Raw genomic sequence first — 12,552 nt, forward strand, 5'->3', positions numbered from 1 at the left:
GGGAGAACGGTGTCAAACGGGAGAAAGGTGTTTAATGGGAGAACGGCGTTCAACGGTGTCAAACGGGAGAACAGCATTTAATGGGGGAGCCATGTTCCACAGTGTCGAATGGGAGAGAACGGCATTTAACGGGGGAACTGCGTTCACCGGCGTCAAACGGGAGAACAGCATTTAACGGGGGAGCCACGTTAAACTGTATTTAGTGGGAGAAGGGTGTTTAACAGCAGAGCCGTGTTTAACAGGGGAGCTGTGTTCAATGGCATCGAACAGGAGAACAGCGTTTAACACCGTCAAAAAGGGGAGCCATGTTTAATGGCATCAAATGGGAGAATGGTGTCAAACAGGAGAATGGTGTCAAACAGGAGAAAACGTTTGTTTAATGGGGGAGCAGCATTTAACGTCAAACGGGAGCATGGTGTTTAACAGGGGAGCCGTGTTTAACAGCTTCAAACAGGAAAACAGTGTTTTAACAGGTGAACAGCATTTACCGGCTGCCACATCAAACAGGGAGCAGCATCAAACAGCGTTTAACGGGAGAGCCACGCTAACCAGCAGAACTGATTTAAACAGGAGGGCCACGTTTAACAGGGGAGCCCCGTTAAACGGCGTAAAATAGGAGAATGGTGTTTAACAGGGAAGCTAACATTTAACTGCATCAAATGGGAGAGGCACGTTATGTGGGGTTTAACGGGAGAGACGTGTTTAATGGTGTTAAACGGGAAAGTTGCGTGTAAACAGGGTCAAACAGGAAAGCTGCATCTAATGGAAGAGCCACATTTAACAGCGTGGAATGGGAGAACGGTGTTTAACCTGTGAACAGCGCTTAATGACATTAAACGGTAGAGTCACATCAAATGGTGTCAAACGGGAGAGCCACATCTAACGGGAGAGCTGCGTTTAATGGCATTAAAAGGGAGAGCTGCATCAAACGGGGAGTGGCGTCAAACAGCGTTTTATGGGAGAGCAGTGTTAAACAGGGGGACTGCGTTAAACGTGAGAGCTGTGTTTAACAAGGGAGTCATATTAAATGTGGTTAAATGGGACAGCAGTGTTTAATGGGGAAAGCCACGTTTAACAGAATCAAATGGGAGAGCCATAAATGGGGTCAAATGGGAGAATGGTGTTTAACGGGGAAGCCACATTCAATGGCATCAGACAGGAGAGCTGCATTAAACAGGGTCAATCGGGAGAATGGTGTTTAACGGGAGATGGGAGAGCTGCGTTTAACAGCGTCAGCGTTAAACGGGAGAGCGATGTTTAACAGTGTTAAATAGGAAAGCTGTGTTTAATGGGAGAACCATGTTTAACAGCATCAAACGGAACAGTGTCTTAACAGGAGAGCGGCATCAACCAGCATTAAACGGGACAGCGAAAAGCTCAGTGAGGGCAAAACAGGGAGGCAGGCTCGGCCCCACAGCGCTGCAGGTCCCCTCAGCACAGTCCCCGCTCCCACCAGCCTGGGTGTTCCCAGACACCCCAGGCTCCCCAAAGCCACCTCCAGCCTCCATTCTGCTCACTGTCAAACTGTGAATAACTCCAGGTTAGGTCATAAAATACAAACTCACCATCAGTGTTCTGAGTGGCCACCACCAACTCCATCTCTGTTACCCTTTTGCTTCTACATCACTGGCAAAGCCACAAAGGTCCCCAAAGCACCGGACTTGGAGCAGGAGGTCAACCTCAGGGCCCCAGCGCTACTCTGAAAACAAGCAAAGTTCATCTACAAGTAATGCTTTAATGCCAATTTGCCTGCTGCCTTCTCAGGTGATGTTAAGGAGATGCCACCCTCATGGATGGTGCTGTTACCAGTGAGAAAACACAGCGTAAGGCAACCCTGCACTTGCCAGGGAGATCTGAAATGAATAGAGACCTGAAATGGACAGCCAAGGTATTTGGGGAGGTGAGAGCAGAGCTTGTACGTGGAATGTGAGAGCGCTACAGCAGTATTTAGAGCGATTCTGAGGCAGCTGTGTTTGGAGGAGGTCCAATTCTGCCTAAGAGGTTGATGCCCTGGTTCTACCTTTGTGCCAACCCATTGGCCATTTGGCCATACTGACTACTGGCAGGGCACCCAAGAGCTGAGACCATAGGACCACCCAAAAGGGCTTAAGGACAGCAAGAAGAACATGTGCCCGGTGATCAGAGCAGACAAGATGATCCATCACACAGATGTCCTGGTGCCACATTTCTTAGGGGAAAACTCTATCCTCCAGAAAGGATTGCAGCAGAAAGGGACGCTGTCAGCCACCGGTATTAATTACAGATTGCTTTAAGTCATCAGTTGCTCTTGCTCCACCACAGCAGCAAAGCCTGGCTGCACCAGTGTCACTCGAGCATCTTCTGAAGAGGCAGAAATTGCTTGGGATTGCCAATAGAAACATAAAGTCACGCATCAATCTGTGCTCTGGTCTCCCCATCCACCCTTGCGAGAATTCAGTAGCCCGTAAAGAACCGGCCTTCAGGGAAGAAAACATTAGTAAAAAAGCTGAAGGCTGACAACCCCCCTCCTGCCAGGGCGATTCTGGGCCACCAGCAGCTTAAGCAGCTCTTACAAAGAAAACTGACCTTTAACAAATCAATACCCATAAATACCAAAATCTGCAGTGTCAAACAGCTACGCAGAGGGGAGCCAGCAGAGCACAGAGAGAAAGGGAAAAGCACGCCGGATTAGTGTTCAGAGCTTCTGCAGCACGCGGGTGCTGGCAGTTCTCCCTCTGAGGATTACAGTTTCCGATCAGCGTTACACTGCTGGCAGGTTAACAGTTCTCTTTGAGGTTTGTCCCAGTCGGTGCCCACCGAAGCCTGTGTTTGAAATGCAGCTGTTTCCCTCTCAGGAGGGACAAGTTTCCAGCTCAGGTACAGAACCGGTACACAGAGAAATGGATCAGCCCCAGCAGCCAACTAATGACCAAAATGTTCTTATGCCCACTGGATTGTACCAGAAACTCTCACTTGTAGTCTCACTTAGCAAGGACTGTGAGACAACATCGAGGTTACCGTGACCAGAGTTTATGCAGGGTAGTGTCACACAAGCCACTGAGGCAGAAATCCTGGTGCCGTGCCTGTATAAACCCCTAAACACAGCGGTCTTCATTGCACATCACTATATGCCCATTCCTTGTATTTCAGCATCCTGACTGTAGCTGGATATGCTCCAGTTCAGAGCCGAGAAAGCAGCACGAGGCCTCCCTGCGGCAACAAGCTCCTGCTCTAAGGCTGTGCGTAGTAAGACTTGACTTCAAACTGCGCTTCACTCATTGATTAAAACCACCACAGTCTTGCTTCCAAGGAGACCTTGTTGATAAGGCAATTCCGGATTCAGGCAGTTTCTGTGCACAAAGCTGCCAGCTGTTATCGTGTACTCCTGTCTCAGCTTCTCAAGGTCTTTTTCCCAGGCAAAGGGGTCCAAACTCCCAGATATCAGATGACGGTCACAAGAAGCTGTTCCGATCATCTTCTTTGCACACCTGGGGGTTGACAAAGTGCAGAGAAGGAGAAGAATCCAGAAACTACTTGAAGAGCAGGATGTGTGACTTCATTGGGATACATTCTATTCACAGGAGGAAGATCCTTCCATAGTTGCCCACCAAAATCCACTTGGACTCAGATGGTCCCTTCCTCATCAGAAGATAGTCCGTGGGTTACTTCCACAATACAGTAGTCCATTCCTTCAGGGATATGCAGACAGTTTCTTTCTCCTCAAACTTAGTGTCATTAAAAAAAGATACAAAGAACTGCTTTTAGCAGCACAGAGGCATTTGAGACTTGAAAAAACCTGGAGTGCAGGACCCAAAAAGATGGGGAAGTAATCAGTCCTTGCTTGACCTAATAAATAGAGTAGAAGGAAGTCTTCAAGGTGGCCTGGAGCCCAAACACTAAACCTGAAGCCCTGCAGAGACCACGAGGAGCTTTAATGCCTCACCACTGCGTGGGGGCATCTCCTGGGATCTGCTGCCATACAGTTTCTCTGACACCTTCTGTTGGGCTCAGGGACTACTTGGAATCTTGAAGTTCCTTTGCCTTCTTCAGAATCAGATGAACGTCAGAGATAGGATAATCCTGTCAAGGAAACAAAGGGATGTAAGTGACTGCCCAGCATTTCTCCTACACGTTGTTCCACTGAAGCCAAGCAAACCCTGACAGCAGCACTTGTGGCCTGTAACACACTGCCATGATCAGTTACTCACTTAACAGCCAACAGTGACCAGTTTTGTACTCGATCAACCCTCAATACCCTTCCAAAAGGGTTGTTTTTCTTTTAATGACCTTAAAGATCATCCAGTTCCACCCCGCTGCGATGGGCAGGGACACCTCCCACTGGATCAGGCTGCCCAAGGGCCCATTCAACCTGGCAACTATATTTAATCCTCACCTGTAGCAGCCTCATGTTCAGAGTGAAGTCTCCTTCCAGCAACTGATCCCGGATTAGTCTGAAAGATGGAAATTATGCCAGGTACTTTCAACTCTTTACAGAGGAACTTTTAAGCCAGACTACACTGTGCCCCTGTAGAGGCTTCAGACGCTCTAACGCATGCTTACGGAAGACTCATGGACCCATGGATTTAGGTAAATTAGGGAAAGAAAAGAACAGGAAGGCTAGCTCTGTACTTACGTCAACATGGCACAACAGACGAGCAGGAGAAAATCAAAGCGCTTATCGTCAGCAAAGAGGGAGTCCCAGATGCGGATGACGTCTGGCAGCAGGAACTCTTGGGACAAGAGCAGCGTCAGCCAGCGGAAGGCAAAGAACTGGGGTTTGATGTTCTGTTCTTGCTGTCGGACATGCACCAGGCAAAGAATGAACACATGCTCTCAGCCAATGCGCCCCAAGTTCCCATCCCCATCCTGACACCACTCTAAGCTCACACGGCAGCATCAGCAAACCCACTGCCTCCTTTGAAGCCTCTCACATTCAGGCTAGGCTGAGAGATTTTAAACGTAGCTGCGCTCCATGCCTACAAACAAGCCAGAAAATGATCCTCTGCCCACAACACGGAGCAAAGGAAGCTGTTACTTCTAAAGGCACTATTTGTGTTAGTTCCGTTAAACTTGCCAAGTAGCTTTAACGTTCCCATTTAAGCAGCATTTTATCTGCAAAGCCACAGCCCTCCCCCTCTAGCGGAGGCGCTGTCGGTCAGGATTTCCTCTCCCTTCCAGAAGCCTTGAATTTATCAAAAGGTTCGCTATTTGCAAAAAGAAACAAAGATGGAACAGAGCTCACGCCGATGATCAGCAAAACATACTGTAAGCACTTCTAGCCTGAAGCTTCCTTGTTTCCTGCTGTTAGATCCAAGGACCATGAATTTAATCAAGGTCAAATAAGCTCAAGATCTTCCTGATATTCTTAAGGACTGGCTGCTGCGTGGCCAAAGCCACTTCCTGCCCACTGAACTGTAAGCAGTTTGTTCTCCCCCACTGAATCATCCGCCAGCCAGTGCCGTGGGTTGTGTCACTGTGCTGACAAACCATCTTTAGGATTGTAAAAGTAATGTATCCCAATTTCTCTAAACACAAAACCCCCCAGTGTGATTTGGTGAAGGTTGGAGTAACAAGAACAGTTTTCCCTCCCCGACTCTCCTTAGACTTTCACATGGAATGGCCTGCAAGGACTGAAGATGTTTTCAACAAAACCCACAGCAACCCAAGGCACTGTGAGACCCTTGCATGAAGGGAAAAGAATTGGTTTGGTGGGATGGGACACTTTGCCTGATTCAGGTTTACTGCTGGAATGATCTCCATGCAGTTTTAGTGCTGTCAGGGCATCCAGTGGCAAGAGAAGCATTGGGGGTGGCATCGTTTTTGTTTACACAACTCCTGTAACCTCAGACTCCAAGAACTCTACAGCTAACCCCATGCTTTGCCTGATGACTACAAGAGACTAAAGCCTCCATCTCCAACCCGGTCTCAAGCCAGGTGACCAGGGAACGTGGCCAAGACACCTTGGACTCCCAGCTGGCAGCTTTGCAACAACTATTGTTTGTTTTCACAGTCAGGCAGGGGAGGAAAGCCACACTGTGTAAGCTCACTCCAGGCTTACTCCAAGGAGGGATTGTTCCAGCTCACAGATGACAAAGCCTCCGGGCCCTGCAGGCAAAGCCCTTCAGAGACTCCCTCAAACCTTTCTGTTCAAGCACAGTAACAGTTTAACAAAACCGGTTGACATTTAAATGCACTATTAAGCTCCACTCCTCGCATTCCAACCGAAACTCCTAGCTCCTCACCAGTTTCAAATAGAGCTCCACATCTTTTTCCTTCAGAGTGGAGTAGACTTTCTCCATTTTGTAGGTAATACCACACTGAGAATCATCCAGGCTCTTAATGAAGTTGTCCCGAATTTCAGCCATTAGGTTGGTAAAGCAGAAAAAAGTGTCTGCTTCAGCATGTTCTGGAAAACAAAACATTAAAAATGATGGGTGAATAGAGGAAGCATCGCTGGCAGAGGCACACAGGCTTGGAACTGCTCTGGCTCCCTAATCCCATTGCTGCACTGGATTCAAGCAATGGATCCCACAAGATCTTGGCTTGCTTGGCCTGGGACAAGACAAGACACGTTTTTTTTGAAACAGAAATGTCTCCAAAGCCACTGCAAACACAGACCCTGTGTGCAATGTGAGATTTCCATGACATGGGGTCACAAACCATTTATCTATGCCCGAGAACACCATCTGCTCTCCACACGCCCTTGGAGCTCCCATGAAAAAGCAACAAGCAAAATGCTCCCATTCCACTCTTTTCTTACCAGGTGTATGTAGTACGAGCAAACAAGAGCTTCTAAAGGGGTTTTAAGTTTCACAAAGTGCAACTTAGATCCATGCAAACCAAACAAAACCCCCTCAAAACTCCTCACTTCCCACACCCTCACCACTCACAGCCCATTCAGTTTCTCTCAGTCTGCTGTCCCAAAACCCCTCATCTCTTCCTGTATTTGTTTTCTAGCCCCAAACAGTCAAGCCAGAGTTATTTATGAGTCTCATTCCCAAAACAGTTCTTTATGCAGAGAGTATGCAGTACAACAGCCATTCCTGAGCAGCCAAGAGTCCCTCACCTTTCCATTCGCTGTTAGGATCTGTAGCAAAAGTGTAGTACAGAGGCCCCACAATTTCATTCATCCCCTGAACGTACGCTATCCCAGGGTTCAGCTTGGCATAGATGAACAGGATCCGCTCCACCACCTCCCAGTGAGCTTCGCAGCCGTTGGGCAGAACTTCATACTCGTTCAGAGAATTAGGAGTTGTTTTAAGAGGGGAGCTCACCTGCAGAGCAAGGCAAGGCTAGGGCTGATCCAGGATAACCAACTGGCAACAGGCAGCTTTGTACACGCGACAGGCTTGGCTTTTAACACACAGAGCCTCCCAAATGATTGGAAACAAGACAAGTAACTGGGGAAGCACAAAGGCACTGAAGCCCTGGTGCTGGCTATCCCTGAAGGACAAAGCAGTCTGTGCGGCAACAAACAGTTCCCCTCAGTCACAGAAGCATTCGATCCATGCAGTAAAAAACCACAACAGCTCCACTTTTTTTAGTAGTATGAGGAAAAGTACGGATCTGCTGTGGTAGAAGGCACCTTCCCCACCAGCACAGGGCACTTCTGCTCATGAAAGAGGAAAGACAACACACATTTTGGCAGATATCTGGCTCTTTTCCTAACTGCAGGTTTATAAGTCACAGTTCTGAAAGACTATGTAAAAAATTCGACTTCATTAAATTAACCTTTTAGTGTTTTGTTCCCAGACAGGAATGCAAGTCAAGCATAAAATACAACTTCCTGCAAGTTCAACTTCCACCAGAAGTCAGGAAAAAATAACCCTTAAGACTAAATACATCTCTAATTCCCTACCAACCATCAGGCACATCAACAGGTCCCAGAGCCGTCCAGCCACCAGAATACACAGGTTGTGCTGGGTATTTGCCCAATTCCACCAGACAAGCAGAGAGAACCAGAAAAAAGCCTGATAAACACCCTTCTGCTTATCAGCTGAGATGCCTTGCCCCGAGGATAGCCCCCAGATCTCACATTTGTAACCCCGCTGCGGTTTCGCGCCACCGTCTGTGACTTGAGCGTGGTCTGCTCCACTCGCTTGCGCAGCGTCTCAAACTCGTTTTGGGGGTCCAGGATTAAAAGGCAGGGGTAGTCTGTTGGGCGCTGGAAGAATGCCATGTCGGGGTACAGCCTCCTAGAGCGGGTGCAGAACGAAATCAGGTAGAAGAAGAAGAAGGAAGTACCTGCCCCATGTTGAGCGGGAAGCTCGGTTTAATATTAAATGGCATTTGCAAGGTACAAAGTGTTAACTAAATCACCCGAGTCATTACGCCTCACGTACCTGACGTCTTTGTCTATCTGGAGAAGCACTTCATTATCCTTGAAGTAAGTATTCCATCGACTGTCTGGGTTTGGATTGAGAGGCTGAAGAAATAAACAACAGAAACAGAACACGCACGTTCCACATGGATCAAAATCCTCAGTAAATACACACTGGTTTAACATTTCTGCTGTCCCTCCGGCATCCAGTGCCAGCACTCACAGCATATCAGGTTTAATTTTTTTCCCCTCCCTGGCTACATTTAGTGTTATTTCTTCAGACAGCATGCGGGAAGCAGACCAGAATGGGTGAAACAAGTGAGCACACAGGTTCACTTTGAGAGGCAGAAGCCAACATTTCCAGTCCCTTTTCATCTGCCTCTTAATGACTTTGTTCCCAAATCAGATATCCTGTCCTATATCAACAAGATTTGCAACTGCAGCTCCAACCTGTACAACAGAGACGGTCTTTGTACTTAGTTACCAGCCCACAGGCACGACAGTTATCAGTTGCAAGGATCCCCCTGGATCTCTGCTCCGAGAAGCTGATTAATCTCCACCGTTCTCCCCAGGAAAAAGGAAATACACAGTGATAGGAACAGCCTGTCCTGTATCTGACCAGTTTTCTAATCCAACAAACTTCCCTCCCCCTCCACACACACTTTCCTCTCTCCAGGTCAAGATCCATGCAGACTTAACAACTAACTGAGAAAAAAGCAACCCTAGTGTTTCACAAGATTCAAAGATCACGGCCAACGTGTGAAGTGCTATAAACACGCTGGATCACAGCACCAAGGCCTCCAGGGTCACAGCGGCACAGATGAGAGCACACTAGCAGGGAAAGTAACGTCCAGGGCCAGTCATGGAAGCAGCTGTATCATTTTACAGCATCTTCTGATCGGTTACTGCACTCCCTCCCCCAACACATACACTCTTAAAAGCGTTTTCAGAGAAGGAAAAACCCAAGAGGGATGCAGGATAAATCAATTAAAAAAAAAAAAGCCAGCAGCAGAACCAGAAATAAGTGAGTCTCCTGCCTTTCATGCCACAGTCCAACCTGACTCTCCTGCTTCTTTTATATCCCTTGTTTGGAGTAGCCTGCTCTGAAGCCGCCCATGGACCTGAGCTCCCAGGAGTGTGTCTCTTTGCTAGAAGCACCTCTTGTGAGTCTCTCCCTTTCCCTAGGAGAACCACAGCCTGGGCAGCCAACCCCAAAGGACGGAGAAGGGATTTGCATAGCTGAAAACAGCTCTCTTCAGAACTCCTGGTGCTTTGCCAGTAGCCTTCAGCGCGCATTATTAAGACATAAGCACCAGGCTGGTACCTAGGAACCGTCCCTCCTGCTAGGAGGACAAAGTTCTCTCCGACCAAGAACTGAGCCAAGAGCAGCCCAGGGGTCCAGAATCCAGAACAAGTTTATATCCCCGTGAAATTTGCTGCAACAGAAAGGCTTAACAGCACTTACGTGATCTTCTAAGGTCACGTCTTCCCTTGAAACACCCAGGTTGGCTTTGGCGATCCCAGGCTGGATAATCATTTCCTTTAAGAACTGGGAATACAGATCCCTTAAGGAAGAAAAGAGGCACTTACAACGAAGCAGAATATAAATTCAACATAAGCACCCAAGCTGGGTTCAAACAGATCTCACTGTCCCACCCTGCTCAGCCAGAACGCACATTTGATTTCCTTTTGAGTTTGGCTGAGAAGGTCAATCCACCAGAGCCAGGAGGCAGTCTAAGGAACAGCGCATTCCAGACAAGAACAATTCAATTTATGAGGGTACTTAATTATTTAAGGAACTATTCTCCTTCTCCACAGGCATTGTTAGAAATAGAGGAGCAAGCACCCACACCCTCACCTCTGTTTCTTCAGCAAAGAGCTCCATAAGGCTTTCTCTAAAGGGAGGTAGTTCAGAAGTATCTGTACAGGAGACAAACACACAAATGAGGATCTGGAGAAGGAGCTGTTAGAGCTGTAAGGCGAGCAAACCACACGCAGTGGCTAGAGCTGTCTCTGAAAGTACTGGGAGCTTTCTCCAGAGAGCCTAGTGCTTCACCAAGCGACTGGCAGAGATATTTCAGGGGTTGGTTTTCAACACAGACCTATTTGTAGGATTGATCCATAGCAAACTTAACTGAAATGCACTCCCGGCTCAATACTGAGAGCTGTTCATGCACAGAGTAGAGGCCACTTTCTATCGTCCCAAGCGACACTTGTCCTGTGTCAGTAAACACTACGGCGATTGTGCCAGTGCTGATCTCCACAAACCGCTGACAATTCTGAGTGGCTTTTAAGCTCTGGATTTTTTGTTTAGAGTTTGAAGTGTCCCAAAATAGTATACACACAACCCAAAGCATCATCTGCAAAACACAGAAACACCCCGAGCAAAACCCACCTTCCAGCAGAGGCAGCGCAGCCCACCGTCAAAGGGGATTCCTGGGAAACAACAGGCAGAGAAACCACCACGTTAGAGAAATCACCACGTTAGCCCCGGTCTCCTCGCTGTGTAGTGTGAATGCCGGCACACAAACAGGTGGGGAGTCACCTCTACTCGCCAGGAAAAGGAGCTCCACTGGAATTAGACTGGGTGGTGGAAGCAGAAGGCTGGGGCCACGCAGGGATGGACAAGGCAGAGCAGAAGCAGTGGAAGCATTAAATGGGGGTGAGACCCAGTGGGGACTGGTGGGGTGCCGGAAGCAGAAGGCTGGGATGAGCAGGGAGTGGACAGGACAGCAGAAGCAATGGAACCGTTTCGTGGGCATTAGAGATGGCAGGGACAGGTATGGGGCTGGAAGCAGACGCTGGGGCTGTGCAGGGGTAGACAGGGCAGAACCGAAGCAATGGAATCATTTTACAGGGGTGAGACTCAGTGGGGACAGGCGCAGCACTGGAAGCAGAAGCTGGTGGACAGGACAGGGCAGAAACAACGGAACCCACAAGCTTTCATAGAGGGGGAAGGAAGGGATTGCCTGGCAGTTGCTGGCGGTGCTGAAAGGCCGGGCGGGAAGCGCTGAAACCCAACATCTCCCGCTTCCCAACATATCCCGGAGGTGGAGGCTTCGCGGCCGGGACCGACTCTGACCCCAGTGCCAAGGTCGTGCCCAGAGCCCGCCCGGGAGGCTGGGACTGGGACCGGGGCACGGACTGGAACCGGGGGCAGGAAACGGGATGAGGGACCGGGATCGGGGGAGAGGACCGGGATTGGGGGAAGGGACTGGGATCGGGGGAAGGGACCGGGGCTAGGACTGGGATCGGGGTTGGGACGGCGCCAGGGATAGGATCGGGGCAGGAGCTGGGGCAGAGATCAGGGTTGGGAGCTGGAAAGGGGCTGGGACCGGGACACGGGCCAGGGGCAAGGATCGGGGCAGGGGGACAGGGGCCGGGCCGGTGCCCCGCGGGCGCTCACCGCTGAAGCAGAGGTGTCGGAGCTTGCCCAGCGCCACCGTGGGTTCGCCGAGCACCTCCTGGAAGTCCGCGATCCTGCGAGGAAGCGGAGCCGTTAGAGCGCTCGTTACCCCTCGTTTCCCGTGTCCACACACCCCCACACACACACCCCCAACCCCTCTCCCCGTCCCCACCGGCTCCGGTGCAGCCGCGACATCGCCACCCCCGCCCCGCCCCGTCGCCAAAGCGCTCCGGGTGGAAACCGGCCCCGAGGGGGGAGGATCCGCCCCGGGGAGGGACGGCACAGCGAGGCGGGGCTGGGCGGGGAACCGGGGGCAGCTGAGAGGGAGCGGCCTCAGGAGGTGCCGGGGGAGGGTTACATTGGCTATTAGGAAAAGAATTCTTTACCTAAATAGTGGTGAAGCGTCAGAACAGTCTGTCCGGGACAGTGGGGGAGTCTCCATCGCTGGAGGGGCGCAAAAAGCATGTGGATGTGGCACTTTAGGAGGTGGTTTAGCAAACACAGTGCTTGGACTAGGGGAGCTGAGAGGACATGTCCAACCTTAATAATAGAATCGTAGAATCATAGAATGGTTTGAGTTGGAAGGGACCTTAAAGGCCATCCAGTTCCACCCCTGCTGCGATGGGCAGGGACACCTCCCACTGGATCAGGCTGCCCAAGGGCCCATCCAACCTGGCCACTATATTTAATCCTTAACCTGTAGCAGCCTCATGTTCAGAGTGAAGTCTCCTTCCAGCAACTGATCCCGGGTTAGTCTGAAAGATGGAAATTATGCCAGGTAGTTTTAACTCTTGACGTGAGGGAATGGCCTCAGGTTGTGGCAGAGGAGGTTTAGAGTGGATATCAG

At 49.8% G+C, this 12,552-nt stretch overlaps 1 protein-coding gene across 2 annotated transcripts; it reads right to left on the minus strand.

Annotated features, from left to right (window-relative positions):
- Positions 1–304: 304 nt before the first annotated feature.
- TBC1D13 (TBC1 domain family member 13) lies at positions 305–11,959 on the minus strand. 2 transcript variants are annotated; one of them, XM_009569451.2, is made up of 12 exons: positions 11,878–11,959; positions 11,706–11,779; positions 10,695–10,735; positions 10,158–10,219; positions 9,765–9,864; positions 8,322–8,404; positions 8,015–8,174; positions 7,046–7,253; positions 6,222–6,385; positions 4,613–4,773; positions 4,373–4,430; positions 305–4,059 (listed from the first exon to the last, which is right to left on the minus strand). In XM_009569451.2, the coding sequence occupies exons 1-12, from the start codon at positions 11,898–11,900 to the stop codon at positions 3,994–3,996; spliced, it is 1,200 nt and encodes a 399-aa protein (XP_009567746.1). In that variant the 5' UTR covers positions 11,901–11,959; the 3' UTR covers positions 305–3,993. The 2 variants fall into 2 exon arrangements, with proteins under 2 accessions (XP_009567746.1, XP_053940320.1); XM_054084345.1 differs by lacking the exons at positions 10,158–10,219; positions 10,695–10,735; positions 11,706–11,779; positions 11,878–11,959 and adding an exon at positions 9,976–10,097.
- Between the last annotated feature and the right edge of the window lie 593 nt (positions 11,960–12,552).

This window comes from Cuculus canorus, chromosome 19 (assembly GCF_017976375.1).
Source record: "Cuculus canorus isolate bCucCan1 chromosome 19, bCucCan1.pri, whole genome shotgun sequence".
Lineage (NCBI taxonomy): Eukaryota > Metazoa > Chordata > Aves > Cuculiformes > Cuculidae > Cuculus > Cuculus canorus.